Source organism: Lucilia sericata, unplaced genomic scaffold, assembly GCF_015586225.1.
Source record: "Lucilia sericata isolate MDLA Ls3-8-SP2 unplaced genomic scaffold, ASM1558622v1 Contig000156F_arrow, whole genome shotgun sequence".
In the NCBI taxonomy this organism is placed as follows: Eukaryota; Metazoa; Arthropoda; class Insecta; order Diptera; family Calliphoridae; genus Lucilia; species Lucilia sericata.
The window spans coordinates 196,971-219,219 of NW_023994186.1; the positions used below are offsets into that span (position 1 = coordinate 196,971).

The 22,249-nt window shown below is 23.1% G+C and overlaps 1 protein-coding gene across 1 annotated transcript in view; it reads left to right on the forward strand.

Moving 5' to 3' along the window:
- Window positions 1–22,249, forward strand: part of LOC119601322 — a 71,773-nt gene that overhangs the window by 43,762 nt on the left and 5,762 nt on the right. The window contains exons 3-7 of the mRNA XM_037952167.1: window positions 1,350–1,378; window positions 12,619–13,113; window positions 18,045–18,205; window positions 19,618–19,819; window positions 21,953–22,204. Of these exons, the coding sequence (XP_037808095.1) occupies window positions 12,656–13,113; window positions 18,045–18,205; window positions 19,618–19,819; window positions 21,953–22,204 (1,073 nt within the window). The 5' untranslated portion in view covers window positions 1,350–1,378; window positions 12,619–12,655. The remainder of the gene's footprint in view (window positions 1–1,349; window positions 1,379–12,618; window positions 13,114–18,044; window positions 18,206–19,617; window positions 19,820–21,952; window positions 22,205–22,249) is intronic.

A 22,249-nucleotide genomic window follows, 5' to 3' on the forward strand; every position in this document is an offset into this window, starting at 1 on the left:
TCTGAAAAAAAAAGCAAACTGAACATAAAACCGTAACTATGTTTTTAAAAGGCTACAAATGTAGGTTAATAGCCTGTTTTTTACTTTTTTCTTCTTCTTCAACCACTAATGCCTCTTCTTTGTTGTTATTATACTAAACTACAATTGCAATATGAAACTAAAGATGATAATGATGATGATGATCATTGTCAACAATGATCATTTATTTCATTACAGGCATTAGACGTAACATTATAGAAAAACATAGAAGTTTTTGAAACTCAACTCATCAATGGTTTTAATAGCAAATAGCAACATTTACTATAGCAAAACTACTTTTTTTTGCTTTCATTCTTTTTTTTCATTTGTTGCTTTCTAGCTAATCTTATAGACATAAAGCCAATTATTAGCAAATGTTATGTTTAAAAAAAAAACTACAGATTCTTGGTAACATGTTTTTTTTTTTTCTCTGTTTTTGGTTAAACAAACTACATTCTTACATCATTGGCATTATTAGATTAATTCAGAATTCATTTTTAGTTTATGTTTGTTAATAATAAAGACTGAAATTGTTTTTGCTGTTTTATTTTAGATTTCAAATGAATGAGTGAATGAAAAAGTCAGACTTGCCAACATGCTATATGTATATATCTCTAAATAATAACAATTATAACATGTTGGGAATAAATGCAACTAACAGCAAGTTGATGATGATATTGTTGTTGATGATTCCTTAGAGATTGGTGTTGCAACTATTTTTTTTTTTCATTTTTTCAAGTAATGAAGGTGGCGATGGTGTTTGCTGTTAGTTATTCCATATTTAAAGCTGGTTTTATACAGTTATACTGTTTTTTTTTTTTTTTTTGTTAAAGTCAAGAATGAGGTCTTTAAGTTTATAAAGTCTCTCTTGCAATTTTATATTTTCTTCGAGCCGGCTGGCTTTTCTTTCAGCAAATTTTTTGTTATACTAATGTTATGCATAAATTATGTTTTTAGTTCAAAAGAAAAATGCCATCAAATAAAACTTTTTGCTAAGAAGTAAGAAAGTTCTTTTTTGGGTTTTTTTTTTGGTTTAATATTATAATTTTATTTGTCTTGCGTAATATTTAAAATTGCTGTTAATTATATATGAATTTAATTGTTTTATGTTCTAGCTACAATTAAGGCAGATTTTGTTTTGTTTTTTAATTGTTCTTTATTTAGCAAGTTTGTGGCTTAAGTCTTTTGTTTTGCCAGCTTTTTAGCAAATATCCTTTAACAAATTTTTGCTTATTTGTGCTAATTTTTGTTTATGTTAATTATAATTGAAAATTTTATTATTTTTTGGCAAAAGTTTTAATTATTTTTTTTTACTTTTCCTTTATTTGCAGATTAATAAATCTATTACCGTGCTTTAAAAGTAAGTTTCACTAGCAAACGCACAGCATATTTAGCAGTAAAATAAAAACCATTAGAATTCCATTAATATCAGTTATTTCAGTTTTGTGTAAAATACTAAACATTCAAAAGTCTGTCTGTCCATCAGTTTAAATATCCATCCATCCGTCCGTCCGTCCATCCATTAAAACATACATAGACATGATATTTCTATAATTTCAAGCGATTAATGATCGCACATAAAAATGATAATTTCTATGCAAAACCACACAAAGACCACAACAATAAATGAAGAAAAGACCCAATAACATGAATTTCTCTTCTTTGACTAATTGTATTTAATTAAACTTTCAAGCGTGTGTTTGCACAAATACCACAGAAAACATTTTAACAATAATAATGAAAATGTTAATAATAAAGAAATTAAGAATAAGAAATTTTACAAAGTGACATTGGGGACATAATCTAGAAAACACACAAAATAAAAACTAGAATATATATTTTTTAACAATTTAAACTGGCAGCAAGTCAAGCACGCAAGCCTCAAGGTAAACTGCGTTATAGAAAATTTTGTATACCAAACCAAAAAATAAGAAAGAAATGTAATATAAAGAAAACAAAAGAATAAAAAAAAGAAAGTGTCAAATCATGTAAAACCCTAGACATAATAATAACAAAACAACTAAATTACTTTCTTAAAAAAAAAAAAATTCTAGTTCTAAACCTGATCATTAAACATAACTTTTAAATGGCAACAGAAATAATTGTTATTAAAACCTGAAAAAAAACAAGAACATTTAACTACAATTTAAAAAGCGTGACAAAGTATAACACTAGCTATAAACAAAAAAATGATTCTAAAAGGGAAACTTTTTTCCAAAACACAAAAAAAAAACAAAAGACTTAAGACAAAAACTTGCTACAAAATTTTTTTTTTTGGTTTAGTTTATTTTTACTCTTTGTCTATAAGTAAAAATTGAAAGTAATTCTTTTACTACTTTAAAGAAAATTTATTTTAAATATGTATGTTATTTTTTAAATGCTAATTGATTTATGATTATATAGCCATCATCATCATGATCATTATCATTATACATAATATTACAAGCATTTACAGACAGACAGACAGACAGACATACAGAGTCTTAACAATATAATAATTTACTTTCACATGCTTCAGAAACCATGTAATCTTTTACATTTCAGTTTATTATTTTCTATTTAAATGTCAATCGTTTAAGTTGTTAACAAAATGTTTCTAAAACTTCTCATAAAGACTTTGTTTCACTTCGAGATTTTTGTTTAAAATTTTACTTTAAATTAGAGGGGTTTCCTAAGTGGCAGCCTTTCTTCTAATCACCTTCAAGATTAATGACCTCGATCAATCCATTTCTTTGTTAAAAGTGTAAAACAGATTTGTAAATGCCTGTGTGTGTGGCCATATTCAAATTGTTAAGATTCACTACGAAATAAATTACCAACTACTGGAAATATTCATTAGAAAATGAATAGTTATTTTAAATAAACCATTAGTTAATTACAGTTTAAATAAATTTATTTTAATCATTACCAAAGTAATTGAATTTCTTTTTTCTCCAACCAACTACTACCCAAAAAATCTAGTTAATTAATGTCTGTTTTAATTAAAAGAAAAATAATTTTGTTAAACAAACATATTCCCACAAGTTGGTGGCACACCACAGGAGTGCTAGAAGAAAAATTCATAGAACTTCTTATTAACTGTGAGTTCAAATGCAAGAATCTTGTTTTTAGAAGATTTTTTTTAAAGAAATTTATTTTATAACAGTAACCATCTAGTAGCCGAAATTTGTTTAATTTATGTTGTTTAGAAAATAGCAATAGTTCTTAAATAACTACAAGAGTTCAAAGAGATTAAAGGAAATATTTTTAGGCTTTTCCTCCCAACTTCCTTTACTCAAGTCTTAAACGATAACCATTCATCTTACAAGGTTTACAACATTTTGAACCAAAAACTGTTCTACCGGAATGAACATTATTCGGTCTCTCATATGTTAAACTCAGTATATTTCCATGTTAAACTCAGTATATTTCCGAAAAATTTTTCTTAATTCCCTTAGAATTAAAGAAGTGAAGAAGTAACCTAGAATACACACTTAAAAGCTCGTCTTTTGAAAGAAATCTGCCTTGATAACTTATCATATTTCAAACTTTAAAAAAGTATATTAGCAAAAAGCTTTTCAAGAACAAAACCTTCCACATAAGGCTCTTAAAACCCCATGGTTTTCAAAAAAGCTCCTTTTTATAATAAGTATATATATTCATTAATTTCTTTAAATCAAAAGCTTTTTCTAGCACTTACCTATCGAAAAAGTTTAGTTTAACAAAAATAACTAACATTAATTGGTTTTAAAGTTTTTCTCAAGCTCTCTACAGCCAAAAAGCTTTTCAACACATCAAGTCATTAGTCATCAATAATACACACTTAAAAGCTCGTATTTTTAAAGAAATCTATCCTGATAACTTATCATATTTCAAAAGGCAAAATGCTTTTTAAAAAGGCATATTTGTAGAAAGCTTTTCAAGACAAACCTTCCATATAAGGCACTTAAAATACCATTGTTTTTAAAAAAGCTCTTTTTTATAATAAGTATATGTTTTCATTAATTTCTTTAAATCAAAAGCTTTGTCTATCACTTACCTATTGAAAAAGTTTAGTTTAACAAAAATAGTTAACATTAATTGGTTTTAAAGCTCTCTAAAGCAAAACAGCTTTTCACTACAAAAAGTTTCACTTAAAAAATAGCTTTTCGTAATCAATAATACACTTAAAAGCTCGTATTTTTAAAGAAACCTGATTTCAAAAGGCAAAATGTCCTTTAAAAAGGCATATTTGTAGAAAGCTTTTCTAATAAAAATCCTCCACATAAGGCACTTAAAACTCCACGGTTTTCAAAAAAGCCCTTTTTTATAAAAAGTATGTTTTTATTAATTTCTCTAAAACAAAAGTTTAGTCTTTATTTTAACTATCGAAAAAGTTTATTTTAATAATAATAGTAAACTTTAATTGGCTTTCTAAGCTCTCTACAGCCAACGAGCTTTTCAATACAAAAAGTTTAATTTAACAAATAGCTTTTAGTAATCAAGAATACACACTTAATCAATTACAAAAAATATATATTTCCAAAGAGTTTTTATAGAAAAAGTTTTCTATGAAGCTTTAAGCTATAGGTTTTCACAAAAGTTTTTTAGTTTTTAAATCACAAAGAGAAAATTTTACATATAACTTTGTCCATAAAAAGTTGTTTAAATTCAAAAAAATCCAAGAAAAAGTAAACGAATAATATTATCTATCTAAAAAGCTTAAATTATTCAAAAAAGGGTTTAAATTATATATAGGGAATTAAGAATTACATAAACAACTTTTTGCATAAAAGTTCTACCTAAAAAAAGTTTAAAAAGCTATTTTATTATAAAAGAAAACAATAAAGAAATTTTCATAAAAACCCTTTTTTAATAAAAATTGTTCAAAACCAGGAAATAATTTTTTTTTTAACAAAAAAAACGGTTTCTAACTGAAAGCTTTAGGTAGAAAAAGCTTTTAATATAAATATTTGGTATTTCAAGCGAGAGTTGAAGAATTGATTGTATTGAACTGGTCATACGACTAGTGAACTTTATCTGTTTAACCCCGAAGATATCGGGGGTCTTCAGAAAATTGATTTCAACAGACGGACATGACTTAATCGACTCCGATATCCATAAGGATCTAGAATATATGTATATACTTTATAGGGTCGAAAAATTATATTGTAATAATTACAAACGAAATGAAAAAATTATATATTTGTCAATTTAATATCAACAATTTAATATTAAAAACGACAACAAGTTCCTTTAGTCTAGATAGTTGGTATTTATATAAAATTTTGAATCTAAGGAAGATCCATATTCCAAAGGAATAGACATGTCATTAGTTTTAAAGCTTTGAAGTTAATTAAGTGTCCAGTTTTCGCAAAAAAAAACATAATTAAAGAAAACTGTTTGTTTTCTCAGTTAGTGATCAGGTTTACCTTTTACTTTTTGGCAATTGCAACTATTTTAAACGGTTAAACTAAATAAAAAATTTTGAAAAGAAAATTTTGCAATTCAAAACACACAATTTAAAGCATTTAGAGTTTTGCCTAAATGAGGCTGACAACATTTCCATTGAAAACTTGTTTGTCTACATAAATTAAGTAACCGCTTTTAAAGGAAAATTATAATAATCAGTGGTCATAAAAAAATTCAAAAAGAAATTGAAAAAACGCCAGTTAACTAAAATGGCAAAAATTGTACGAGTGCTAATTTATCACACAAAATAGACACACGTAGCACCACCGCCGCCGCCATAAGAGTCAATGTCAAGTTAAACACCATCATCAGCAAAAAGCTTTTGTTGCAAGTTGAAAATTTTGAAAATCATTAAGCTCACTTGTAAGTAGAAAGAGAAAGAGAGATAAAAATTTTGAATATAATGTAATGTTTAGACTATAGGTGGTAAACAATTAACCCTTTTTAAACTATTTGCTTATAACTGCCACATATTATTATATAAGTAAAAAATAGTTTAGTTGTTCTAAATAATTTGTTTGCTTTTGTTTAAAGCTTAACTTAAGCTCAAAGTTCAAATCATTGTTATTTTAAGTTATGAGGTATTTACCACTTAGAGGGTTAAATTTGTTTTATGGTCAACAGGGTAATATGAACGAAACACCTTTAAATAACCCATGTTTATGGCCAATACACTTGCATATATTTCTCTATTTATTATTATACTATTTTTCTTCTTCTTCCTCCATACGTATAAAGCTATTTTTTAAGGCCATTTGAAAAATGTTAGAAGAAAAAAAACACAGCATAACTCGTATTCAAAGTTGACTGTTGCTTGTTTGGTATGTGTGGATGTGTTGGGTATCTGTAGTTTTGCGCTTAACACCGCTAGACTTACGAATGTTACGGTATATAGAGTTGGTGGTTTTGTGCAATGATGACCTGCTTTAAACAATTGTATCCGTTGCAATGCCGCTTACATTTTTTTCTACACTTTATGCCTCAAATTGATATTAATGTATTAGAAAAATTTTCTTTTCTTAAAAAAAAGAAAACAGAACATTGGCAACGGAAAAAATAACGTAGCAATTTGTGGAAAAAAAAATCGAAATATTTCTATTGCTAAACAAAAGAATTGAATATTTGTGGTTAATTTCTACATAAAGGTGCTAAATTGGTCAATAAAAGAACAAACCAGTTTCTAAAGAGAAATATTTTATAGAAAAACTCATTTATATAATAAAAATGTTGCTTTAATTTTCAATACTTATAAAACTTGATTTATTCTAATTTTCTTTAAAATATTTACATATATATTTTCTCATTATTTCTACTTTTTCTTTAACTCCCAAGAGTGCAATAAACTTTTAAACTTAAAATTGATTTGTAAATTATATAGATTTATTAACTTGTATATACACTTTAGTTTGCTCTGATATAATATTGTTGCTGTAATTGAAAAATTATTACTTTTTTTTGCCATTTTTCTTGCTTTCAATATTATTTAACTTTGCCAACATCACGTAGTTAGAACTTATTCTTTTTTCTTTTCTTTGCTGTATGATTAGTTTTGTTTTGATGTAATTTTCAAATCTAGTTTAAAATTTTTTTCTTTTTCTTCTTAATGCTACGTGTAAGAGAAATTGTAATAGTTTTTGAAATTGATTGTTGTTTGCGAAAATAAAACGTTAGATTTGAGTCTGCATATGTGTGTTATATTTATGAAATTGATTGAGTTTTTTCTTTCAATTATTTATTTTCTATTTTTCATCTTCTCTTTAATGTGTAGAGAGTTAGGTAGAGATTTTAACAGTAAATTTATTGGTATATTAACATTTGAACTTATAAGCATTAGATAAAGCTTTAATTGTAACTAAAATGCTTTATAAGTATTGGTTATATAGTATTATGTTTTAGTTATGCTGCATGAATTTCAAGAAAAGGAAACATTATATGTATTATTATAACACTAACATAATGCGTTATAAATGTTTTGTAACAGCTTTAGTATGTGTTAATAATAACAGCAATGTAATGTTTAAACATAACATAATATGACTGAAATACGTTAGAAATACATATGTTAATGCATTATAAACAAAGTTATAATCCATTACAATATATAATATAATATGCTATAATTCATTACAATTCCTTTATTATGTGTTATAAAACATTATAACGCAATTATAATGTATTATAATAGTTTATAATACAACTGTTGAGTTATAATATATTATAATACATTATAAAGCTTTTAAATACATTATAATTTAAATTTTAAAGTTTATAGTTTTCTAGTGCTTTATAATTTAAATATAATACAATTATAATATGCTAGAATTCATTATAATTCCTTTATAATATGTTAAAAACATTATAAGGCAATTATAATGTATTATAATAGTTTATAATATAACTGTAATGTTATATAATAAATTATAAAGTGTTATAATAGATTATAATACAATTATAATCTGATATGTTGAGTTATAATATATTATAATACATTTTAATGCTTTTTAATATATTATTATTTACATTTTAAAATTTTCTAAAGCTTTATAATTTAAATATAATACAATTATAATATGCTAAAATTCATTATAAATCCGTTATAATATGTTACAAAACATTATAACGCAATTATAATGTATTATAATAGTTTATAATACAACTGTAATATTATGTAATGAGTTATAAAGTATCATAATAGATTATAATACAATTATAATCTAATATGTTTAGTTATAATGTATTAAAATACATTATAAAGCCTTTAAATACATTATAATTTAAATTAAAGTTTCCTAATGCTTTAATTCAAATATAATACAATTATAATATGCTATAATTCATTATAATTCCTTTATAATATGTTATAAAATATTACAACGCAATTATAATGTATTATAATAGTTTATAATACAACTGTAATGTTATATAATGAGTTATAATGTATTATAACACGAATATAATCTGATATATTGAGTTATTATATATTATAATACAGTTATAATGTTTTATAATACTATTTTAATCTGTTAAAATATGTTGTAATATATCATAATACATTATAATGTTTTAAAATACATTATAATTCAGTTATTCTATATCAAAATTTATCACAGAGCAATTATAATAGCTTATAATGTGCTATAATACGATTATAATGTATTATAATATATTATAATAAACTTTTGTGCAATTATAATATGATATAATGTTTTAAGTTATATTATAATACTATTATAATTATTATAATTCCATATATTGGGATTATTCTATGTTACAAATCATTATAATAGACTTATAATCTAAATTAATAAATTATAATTCAATTATAATGTGTTATAATACATTATAATACTAGTATAAAGTTTAATAACACAATAAAATTAAAATAAAGATGTTATAATTCATTATAAAACAGTAATAATGCCGTTATAATGTATTATAATACACTACAAGACAAATATAATGAATTGTGACACATTCTCATAAAACTATGGTTTAAATAGTTTAAATAATATAAAATCTATAGTTTAAGTTATATTATAATACTATTATAATTATTATGATTCCATAAATTGGGATTATTCTATGTTATAACTTATTATAACTTAATTATAATGTATTATAATACTGTTATAAAGTTTAGTATAGCATTAAAATTAAATTAAAGAAGTTATAATTCATTATAAAACAGTTATAATGCCGTTATAATGTATTATAATACAAATATAATGAGTTTTGCAACATTTCAATAAAACTATAATATGATACAATAAGTTAAAATACAATTATAATACATTCGAATTTAACATACTTATTTCAATACTCTCACGATATGGTGTCACTAATTATAATTTTATTTTAATGCCTTATAATGTATTATTATAATCATTATAATATATTATAAACAATATTTTACAAACCATAATAACACAATTAAATAGTTTACAGTCCTTTATTGTATTCCCTTAAAATCCTCATTCAACAAAACAAAAGACTTAAGCTACAAACCTTAAACATCATAACATCTCTTAAACAAAAGTAAACAAACTTTCTACAGAATCATTCTTTTACAAGACTAAATATAAAAACAAGTTTATAAAAACAAACGTCAAAAAATTATGTCATTTAACGTAACAATGATATAATACTAAAAAAAATATAAACCACAAAAGAAAAAAACTATAAAAATATGGGAGTTAAACAACAACCGTAATATTAATTACATAGTGAGAACAAAGCTAAAAAAAACGTCTCAGTAACAAGCAGAAAAATTTAATTACTATTATGTGAAATAAAAAAAAAAAACAAGTCTTCATTAGGGTTACATTTTGGGTTAATTTAAATGAAAACTATAATTATGTTTACACAAAATTAGTTATTTAGTTTTAGTTACACACAAAAAAAACACTAAATTTAAAGTAAATAAATCTTTTTACTTTAGAACTTAAACATTAATTACGATGGTCATTTATTAGACTCTGCTACTCTAAAGTAATATATAGAAAAAAAGAGCAAAATGTTTAAAGTTAAAATCAAGGCTTCATTTAATTTATAGGTTACTAGGCAATTGTTGTGTACTAGACCTAGCTGTACTTTAAAGTAATTAATTACTTTTATATAGAATTTGTAAAAAAAAAAAAATATTTAAATTTTATAAAAAGAAGAATAACATGTGAACGCAGAAAGCTGTATGGTGTGAACAAAATTTCAATGACTAGACAGATAGGTGGATGGACGGACAAATCAATAGTTGGAAAGATGGAAGCACAGATATTCATTTAAGGATTTAAACATGTTCTTTTTATTATTTAATACACAACTAAATCCCTTTATAAAACCTAATTTTAGTCTTTTAAATAAATTTTTTACTTTTTTAAACAACAATATATTGACCTATTGAGCAAAGCTCTAATTATGACTAACTACTGGTATTTTTTATTTATTCTATTTTTATTTAATTTTATACACAAAGCAAGCATAAATACACTACTTAACAAATATTCTTTATAATTATTCTAATTATAAAGAATTCTTTAAATTAATGAATTTTTTTATTAATTAGCTGCTGCTATTCTCTTAGCAAATAGTGTTAAATAACAGTGTTCTTGCAGCCAAAATAAATACCGGGAAAAAACTGAAACCTAAAATTATAAAATTTTACAGTTGTTTTTAAAATTCTTAAACAAGTAAAAGCAAAAGAAAGAAAAACATTAATTCTTACTGCTACAATAGTTAAAAGAAATGAAATATTATAATACGCTAATTAGCTTCTTTCTAGCATCCACCTCTTTGTTGTAAACTTAAAAAATTATGCAAGAATAAAATAAAGAAAAATAAAAATAACTAGTTAAATTTTTTAACAATTATCTATCTTGCTGATACATACATATGATTTGGTCTTTAATTTTAATTATATTATAAAAGTTAAAAAAAAAAAGAAATTTTAGTGCCACTTTATTTTTTGAGAATATGAGAAAATAAAATTCTCACCGTACTTTATAATGATATTATTGGCTTAAACATCATGTGTTCTCTATTGTGTTAGTTTTATTTAAGTTTAAGATTATATCATTACCGTAACATCTATATACAAAGCCATACCCATAAAATTTTGACTACCATATGTGAGAGTAGTTTTTGTGTAAAATAATTTTTAATAGTACAAAATTTTACATGTAAAAGAGATAAAAGCAAAATTAGAATTATATAAGAAAGTAGTAAATATTTTAGTAGTAATTTCAATTTGTTTTTAATAAAAATTATAATTAATAAAGTATTTTTAATTGTAAATTTTAAAAGTAAATTAAAATTATTTAAACGTCAAGCTTAAATTATGAAATATTTCCAAAAACATCAAATTATTACAATTATAATGCATTATAATCCATTATAATACGATTATAATAAGTTATAGTACATAATAATATAATTATAATGCATTATAACTCATTATAATGGAATTATATTTCGTTATAATGAATTATAATACACTATAATATAAACTAAACTAATTATAATGTGTTATAATTTATAAACATTTATATTTATAGTATGTTATAAAACATTATAACATAATTATAACTACTGTCATAATTTATTTAAATTATATTATAATATTCTATAATCCCTTATAACAGAACTATTGGCTACTCTAACGTTCACAAATAATTGTATATTACAATAACAATTTACTAAAATTTTATTAAATAAGCATATAATTTATTATAAGTGATTATAATAGAATTATAATGCATTATAATCAATTGTAACAAAATTATAATGAGTTATAATTCATTATAACGAAATTATAATGCATTATATTTCATTATAACAACATTATAATATATTATAATAATTATAGCAGAATTATTTACACCGAAAACTAATTACAACATATTATAATTGATTGCATCATATGTATTATAATTAATATAATCCATTATAATTGAATGATAATATAATTAAAAATCAATTAGCAAACAAAATTGGTTTCTTCAAAAAAATGTGTAATAATGTTATAAATATTATAACAATTTATTATAATTTTGATATAATATGTTAGAGTTTTATGAAATAAAAATTTAAACCATTATAACGGCTTATTATACATTATTACATAATTATGATTTATTATAATACATCACAATATAATTACAATGAATTTGAGAATGATTATAATGGCATTATAATGTATTATAATTCATTATAATCCATTCAATCCATGGAATCTTTTGATAAATACCCTATAACAAAGTTATAATGTTTTAAAATGCATTATAATATAGATAGTGGGAGAAGAAACTGTGGCCAAACCCAACCAACCACTAGTATATATTTAAAATATTATTTGAAACAAATCTAACTTAAATCTTTTTAAATTTTCTCAGAATTTATAAAGCAATACTTAAACTATAGAACAGTACAATTTAATCTAATTTAAATGCTAACAAAACTCTTTAACAAATCACATAAATTTGTTAAATTAAGTGTATATAACAACACAATTAGCTAACAACATTTACAGACTCTTTAAAACAGATACCCTAATGAGATAACCACAAATAACTTAACAATTTGAATTATCTTATAAAATTTTATAACAAGCTATTCATTAAACAAAATCATAAACAAATTAAAATAATTTCTTTTATTTTTCTCCACCTTTCATTGCAGCCACTTTTTATCTAAATAGAACAGAAACAGAGACAACATGTTCTTACGCAAAAGTCTAGTATTCTTAATGCTTTTCCTAGTGATTAGCTCAGCGTCAGCTGCACGCAAAACAAAACGTCCCGTCAAGCCGGCCAAAACATTTCCCCGTACAAATGTAACACCTTCACCCCAGCAACAACTGGCGGCTGCACCAACAACATCCACAACATCAACAACCACCTCGACTACAGCAGCACCAATTAAACAGGAGAATGTTAGTGTTGAGGAAGCTGATCTAACAGGAAATGTTATGAATGACAGTGAATTGCCAAAACCATTGGACGCTGCTGTCGCTGCTGCGGTTAATCAAGCGAACGGAAATATGCAACATGAACAATTGCAACAAGAATCAAAGACTGAAATGCCAACGGAATTAGAAGGCGGTAATAATGGTGGTGCTGGTATGATTGAAGAGGAATGTGATCCGGATATGATTGGTTTTGAAATTATAACGGGGTAAGTGATGTAATTAATTATGAAATTGAGGTGAAATAGATATGGAAAGAGCATAAAAGAATACTAAGTAGTTAGAAATGAGAGCAAAATGATAATGTAAATATATTTTATAGCTGTTATTGAATGGCAGACAAGAGATGTAGCAATGAAAGTATGTTAATGGTTAGGTTAGAGTTAAAGAGTACAAATATTGTCATGGTTTTAAAGCAATGACATAAAGACATAATAATTGTGCATATTAAGTGCTAGTGATGACAGTCTTAGACTTCCTCAAATAGTTATTGAAACAATATTTTCAGGAAGTAAACATTTTATACATAAGTATAACAATTTTAAATAATTTTAGAATAATTGTTAGAGTAATTAAGCTGAAAAGGGATAATAATGTATTTTAGTACCAATAAAATGTATTATAAGAAATTATTATACCATTATAAAGTATTATAATATATTATAATATTATTATAATTCCATTATAATTCTATAGAATACAGTATAATGCATTATAATACATTATTTATCATTATAATGTACTACAGTTTTATGGTAAAGTGTTATGTCACATTATAATTCAATTATAATAATTTTTTAGTCGTTATAATTGTATTACAATGCATTGACTTGTATAATACATTATTATATTATTATAATTTGTTATTTATATTATAATAATGCACTGCAGAGATTCTTATGTCATTATAACATATTATAATATATTATAACGTCTTGTTATACATTATAATATTGTTTAATGGTTTATTATATGCTCTAACTGCATTATAATGTTTTATAATACTTTATAATGCGTAAAAAAAATTATTTATTAATCATTAAAATTTTATATTATTAGTCATTATAATTATCTTATAATGTGTTATAATTTATTTTCAATCCCTTATAATGTATTATAACACAGGAAGTAAACATTTTATACACATAACAAATTTTAAATAGATAATTTTAGAATAATTATGCTGAAAAGGGATAATTATATATTCTAGTACCAATAAAATACATTATAAGAGATTATTATACCATTAAAATGTATTATAATGCATTATAATTTTATTATAATTCCATTATAATGCTACAAAATACAATATAATGCGTTATAATACATTATTTATCATTAAAATGTACTACAGTACAGGTAAAGTGTTATGTCACATTATAATTCCATTATAATAAGTTTTTAGTGGTTATAATTGTATTATAATGCGGTGACTTGTATAATACATTATTATATTATTATAATTTGTTATTTATATTATAATAATGCACTACAGAGATTCTTATGTCATTATAACAGATTATAATGTATTATAACGTCTTGTTATGCATTATAATATTGTTATAATGATTTATTATGTGTTCTAACTCCACTATAATATTTTATAGTACATTATAATGCGTAAGTAATATATTTTTTGTCAAAATAAAGTGTTAAATGCATTAGAATTTTATTATAAAAATGTATAATATATTATAATTAGATTATAATAAGTTATTAGTCATTATAATTATCTTATAATGTGTTATAATTTATGTTCGATCCATTATAATGTATTATAACATATTATAATATAATTATAATACATTATGATGTTATTAATCATTATAATTATCTTATAATGTCTTATAATTTATTTTCGATCCATTATAATGTAATTATAATACATAACGATGTCATTATAATGCATTATAACATATTATAATATAATTTTAATACATTATAATACGTTATAATGTCAATATAATTAATTTTTTTAAATATATTTGTCAATATCAAACAATTTGAAAAATCAACGCTACACATTATTTCAAAACAAATAAAATCTTAACAAATCTTTGCATTTCAAAACGTTAAAAAACAAAAATTAACTTTCCTTCAAAAATTTCCTCAAACTTTTTCTATGATAACTAGAAGCTATTTAACTGTGTTTCAATAACAAACAATAAACATATTTTTATTAATATTAAAATAAATCCCACAAATGCTTTTCAAACACGTTTGTTTTCTAAATCTTTTGTTTACTTAATAACCATTAAATAAAAAGTGAAATTCTTTTGTGACAAAGGAATTAAATTAAAAAAAAATTATATAATATTTAGAAACATTTGACAAAAGCTGTTTACACTTGTTAAATTTTTAATAAAATTATCTATCTTTTATGGTTTTAACTCTTTACAAATAATGCAAATTTTTTTTTATTTAAAATGTTTAATACTAAATTGTAACGGTTACTGTTGAAAGTAACTTTTGCTTTCTTATCTTTTTCAAAGATTTAACATGTGTTGTAGTTTTATTTTGTTCATATTAATATGTTAATTTATTTAACCATATTTGATAGCTTTATTTTCTAATTTTATTGTTTAATTAAAAAAACATAGAAAGAAATATAAAAACAAATGTTTTTCTGTTATTGTTTGGTTGTTTCGTCTAACATTTAGCAAATTTAACAGATTCTTTTGCTTACTCATAGTCATCGTCATTTTTATGAGCGTTATCATATAAAATTTGTATTTTATTTAGACATATGAAGACTCATCATCTTCAGCTATTATATTATGGTTATTAAAACCTTCATCATCATTATTATCATCATAAAAACGTAGTCACTGAACTTTCGTTTTCACTTCAAAAAAAAAAAAAAAAACCTAAATGTAGTAAATACGTGTTGTATTGCTTTGTTGTTAAAGTGCAAAAATTACTTTTAATTTGTTACTATTTTTTTTTTTTTTTTTTTTTTGTTAAATCATTGTTTTATTGATATGTTATTATGATATTATAATTTGATTTTTTTCTCTTAAAATTTTTGTTATCAAGATTGAAAGTGTAAATTATGTTTAAAATTATATATGAAAAAAATCTCTTTTGTGTATAATGTAGTTTGTAATAGAAGCTGTTAAGGCGTTAATTTGTTTAGCTATATTTCTGTTAGAGAGAAATTTTTAAGTTTTTTTTTATCTGATTGCGATATGTGGGTTTTTTTTAGAAAAATAATATGATAAATAATGTCTTGATTAGAAATAGAAATCAGAATGTGAGAAAATGTTTATAATGTTTTTGAAATGAGTTATATAAAGAGCAATTAAGGTGAAAATAGTTTTTGTTAAAAATTTGATTAAAAAAAAAAACACAGAAGTTATAGTTAGTTTTCTTATATTTCAATACAATTGTGTTATAATTTAAGAAAACTAACTATAATATGCTATAATGCAATCGTTATGTATTATAACTGATTATAATGCAATTATAATGGATTATAACTTATTATAATGTAATTTTAATGTATTATAGTATATTATAACTGATTATAATGCAATTATAATGTATTAAAACTAATTATAATATACTATAATGCAATTTTGATGTATTATAACTGATTATAATGCAATTATAATGTACTATAACTTATTATAATGTAACTAAAATGTATTATAGTGTATTATGGCTAATTATAATGTATTAAAACTAATTATAATATATTATAATGCAATCTTGATGTATTATAACTGATTATAATGCAAGTATAATGTATTATAACTTATTATAATATAATTATAATGTATTGAAGTGTATTATAACTTATTATAATGTAATTATAATGGATTATAACACATTATAATGCAGTTTTAGTACATTAAAGTTTTTTAAAATACATTTATAATTATTATAATACTTTATGAACATGTTATAATTTATAATTGTAAATTAAAATTGCGTTATAAAATATTATAATTTGCTTTTGTGAGAATATATTGATTAATAACTAATTATAATCGTGTTATAATATATCATAAACCATCACAATTGCATTTCAATATACTGAAGCTATTTAAAATTAAAGTATAATATATTGTAACTTATTATAAACACTTTATAAATTATTAAAGGCTATTCTAATTACATTACACGATTTTATAATGCATTATAATCGAGATTTTATATATTATAAATAATTATAATCATATTATAATATGTTACAATATATTGGAACAGCATTATCGTATACCAAAGCGTATTAAAATTTTATTATAATATGTTATAACGCATTATAATCATATTAAAATAAAATAATTAAGCTTATTATAATTTAATTATAATTATTGGAATGTATTATAATTCGAATATAATATAGTTATAATATTATAATTATTAATAATATTTCAAATCTCGATTATAATGCATTATAATATCTTAGTAACAGCATTATCGTATACCAAAGCGTATTGAAATTTTATTGTAATATCTTATCATGCATTATAATCGTTTTAAAATAATTATAATCCAGTTATAAAGTATTAAAACAAATTAAAGCTGCATTCTAATATAATTAAGCATATTATAATTATTGGAATGTATTAGAATTAAAATATAATAGATTATATTATATTACTATATTATAATGTTCGAAAACTTATTATAACTAAATTATAATTTATTATAACAAGTTATAATGATATTATACTTTGATAAAACTTATTATAATTATGTTGAAAGGTATTACAATAATTTTAAACGTGTTATAATTTATTAAAACAAATTATAACAGTGATATTATATACTTGATCATGTTATGATATAATTATAATTATTATAAACTATTATTATTGAATTATAATATTTGTTGACTAATCATTATACCGTTAAAATTACAATATTTTAATTATAATTGCGCTAAAATGGATTATAATAAATTACAATTCAAATACAATTTATTATAAAATATTTTAATTAAATACTTGTTATTAAAAACATAATATTAACTCAAGCTTCTTCGTCTATTTCATTTTCTAAAATTGCTCTAACAAATCATCACAATTTATTCATTATTTATTACAAAATCTTTGTAAACTATTTTATTCCTTGCCACAAAGTATGAACAAATATTTTATAATTTTTCCACTTTTTTTCACATCTCTTACAGTTATGTATTATCGGCGCCATCAAAATTACTTGACACACTGCCTGGTACACTCATGTTGACCGATTGCTTAGAGGCTTGTCAGATAAATGAATCATGTACGGCTGTTAATTATGAAACCGGCTTATGTGTACTATTCAAAACAACAGCGGATAAAACACCAGGTAAGTTTTGCAAACTAATAAATACAATCACTTCTGTTTAAAGAAATCCTGCTGCCACAATATGCGTTTCAATGGCAATATTTTAGTTTGGTTTTATTCATGTTTTTGTTCTGCTGTGACCTATTGCACGAAATTTTCTTTAGCTGTCAGTTGAATTATGTGCATGTCTTAAATAAAAAAGAGGGGGGCTTGTCTTATAAACTTGTCCTTGTTATTTTGTGATTGAAAAAAACTAAAACTTTATGCGTTCATATTGCTAACTATATAAAGAAAGCCAACAAATAAAATCTAACTATAGGCCTGTTTTTAATAACAGGTTTCCCGGCTAAAAGTCTTGTGTTTATGGCAAAATTTATGTATATAGACAGACACTTACTCGCATATAAAAATGAAATCAAGTAACACAAAATCATTTTGCCAACGCCTTAACGCACTTTGTAAAAAATAAAAAAAAAAACCGAGAGAAGAAAAAATACGACAAAAAAAATACAAAAACTGAAAAACACATAAAGTATAAAAACATTAAAAAATTAACACTATGGGTCGAAAAGAACTTTAAATAAACTTAAAAAAAAGGATTTTAAAAGAACAGTTCTAAACAGTTCTTATTAAAAAAAATTTTTTGTTAAGGAGTGTACTTGATATACATATTTAAAGCAAAAAAAGGGGACGAATGCCAAAAATGTATAGTGCAACAAATACAACAACCACTTCCAAAAATTTACGAAACAGCTTTTTAAAGCTTTTAAATTTTCTCCTTTTAGTTGATACTGATTTAAAAGGAGTTTAAAGTAAAATTGTTTATATAAAACAAATACTTAAGCAGCAAACTGGCTGCAACTGAAATTTTACTTTTAAAGAATATGTTTTAAAAATTTTAAGCTTTTACTTTAATTCTAGTTTTCAATATCCTATAAAATACATTCTTAAAGAAAATCGTAACGAAAAATCCTCATCCCATAGTGCGGCCGCTTGTTGTAATATTGTATATTGGAGCTGCTGTTGTTGGTTTCTACTACAAGCCTTTTTTTTAATGTGCCACAAAAAACATAAGAAAAAATACTATATACAAAACGACAAAGATTATATTGGCCTTCGTCTGATTTCTTAACGCCTGTTAATTTTTTACTACCAACCAACAACAAGTGCGTGTTTAAAATATGCAATTTTATAGGCAGGCTCCATATACACTCAAAACACAAAAAGGCCAGGCACTGGTTTTAAGCCAAAAAAAAAAACTAAAACATAAAACCAAAACATATAAAACACAAAAAAATAGCCAACTAGAATCTAAAAACTAGACTTTTTACTCCAATAACCGTTATAGAATAATAACAACAAAAAAATGCGTAAACATGAAAAATACAAGAAACAGAAAAAAACTCAATAATTTTTATTACTTCTATTTTTAGGATCACTTTCGCGTTCACAGTACCCAGTTTTTACAATTTACGCACAAAAATCTTGTTTGGGTGTACGTCCTTGCTCTAAAGCCTGGTGCATTGATCGTGTACAAAACTATCGTTTAGTTGAACATGTTAAATCCAGTCAGACAGTCTATTCAAGACGTGATTGCTTGGAATTGTGTTTGGGTGAAACTGAATTTACATGCAGGTAAGTTACTTTTTTTTCATCTTTTCGTGCATAAATAATAAAATGTCAGTTCTTAAAAATACGTTTTGAGAATTGAAAAAAAAAAAAAAAAAGAATGAAAACGAAACTTTTTTCTTTTGATAAAAACAAGAAAAGAAATATGATATGAAATTTTATATAAAATGTTACCAGTATTTTGTTTTAAATAATTATAACACATAAATCATATTATTTTGTTGAATTAAACCACCACACATTATGCAAATTATTATTATTATTTTTGAAAACACAAAACTATAGAAATTTACCAAAAGGTGTTTATGATTTATTAGTTATTAAAAAACCATTAATAATACCTACTCTTAAATGTTAAAAGGGGTTTTAAAGATTTATTAACAAATTAAAGCGTATTTTTTTTAATCATAAACTTTCCCACGCTTATTAAAACTATTAAAAATTAATCCTAATAAAATTATCTTAATATATTCCATTTAAAATTTACGCTTTATTAGAAATCTTCAGTCTCACTAATCATAAACTTTAGAGTTTATTAAGGGTTTTTAAAATAAAATTGGTGAGAAATTTTATAAATCCTTTATAAACTCAAAACTTTATTATAAATAACACTATGCATGGGCATGATTTTAAATTATAAGTAAAAAATACCACTAAACATACTTTCACACTAACCTAACTTTTTAACTAAACCAGGCAAGAATTTGTTCAAATTTTAACGTTTAACAACACTTTTCTTAAATTTGTATAAAAAAACAAACTTAGTTTTATCTTTAAAACAAAGCTAATCGATTTTCCTTAGTATTTTTTGGAAAATTCTATCATTAAAACTCAAAAATTCTTTAAATTAAAAAAATCGTTTTCCAACACTGGTAATAATTTTTGTTAAAATCTAATTGAAATGACTCAATAAGTCTAGAGTAGTTAAAATTTCTTAGTATTTTTAAAAACCATTCAATTTTAAACTTGAAATGTCAAAAAAATTTCAAAACCTTAACCAACACTACTAAAAATTTCTAGCAAAATCTACTCCAAATCTTTAGCCAACTATTAATAATTATAAATTTGTCTCCAAAATAAATTTAATTTCAAAATTTAAACATTAAAATCTAGAAATTCAACATGTTAAAACCATCGTTTTGCAACACTAGTCATAATTATTTATAACAACTAACTTAAATGCTTCGTTAAGTCTTAAAAACATAAAATTACTTAGTATTTTTTTAAAAAACCTAGTAATAAAAGACTTAAAATATGAAAATTTAAAAAAATCTTTACCAACACTGCTAACTAATTTAAACAAATAAAAGTTTAAATGCTTTTTTGCAACAAACCTAATCAATGTTTTATAGTATTACTAAAAAATGTTTAACTTTTAAGCTAAAAACATTTCAAAATTTGAAATCATTTTCCAACACTACTCATAAAATGTCACCAGTTTCAATAGAAATAGTTGCCTTAAACATTATTAATTGAAATTTTTAAGTATTAAGGCATTTGAGTCGTTAATAACAAAAACCAAAATAAACGTTTTCCAACACTTTTAACATTTGTTCTCTAAAATAAATAGATATTATCCCCAGTGTAAAATTTAACTTAAAATATTAAGTATTTCAAGGAACAAACTTAATTTGAGCAGAATAAGCTTTCAAATTATAAAAAACGTTTACCAACACTACTAAGAAAATACAAAAGAATTCATTGAAAATTAATGCTATTTAAATGTTACTAACGCAATACTAACTACAATACATCACAATCTAGCTTTGGCATCAACTAATAGAAATTCGCATGAAGTCCTTTTAATTTATAACATTTTGCAACACTATTTTAATTATAACACCCATTACCAACACTAAGAACTTCTAATCTTAAATTTAAACATCTTGATCTTTACTAGTTTTCCAAAACTTTATATTTCTTTTAAAACTTTACAAATCTATTTCATTTTGCCATAATACAACTTTCTTTCTCTCTTTATCTCTCTCACACACTCTTTCTATGTTCTTCTTATTCTACATTTGGGCTTTAATACTCATCTCTTCTCAATTTCAATCTTAACTGTGCATGTGTGTGGTTACAAAATATTATTTCTCTTTACTCCCCCGACAACTATCAACCGAAAAACCCAACATATAGATCGGCCAATTATTATCGTCATTCTGGCTTGTGCGAATTGTCTGATATGGATCGTATTACTTTGTCTGGCTCTACCAATGTGGAACCCTACGATGGTGCTGATTACTTGGAAAACAATTGTGCCGAAGAACCCAGTAAATTGTGTGAATTCAAGAGAATTTCTGGAAAAATCTTAAAGACTGTAGATTCTGTTTATCAAGATATCAACTCTATTGAAGAATGTCGTGAATTGTGTTTGAACTCACCATACAGGTAGGAGTGTTGCTTAAACTAGTTATCATCCAATTTAATAACTAT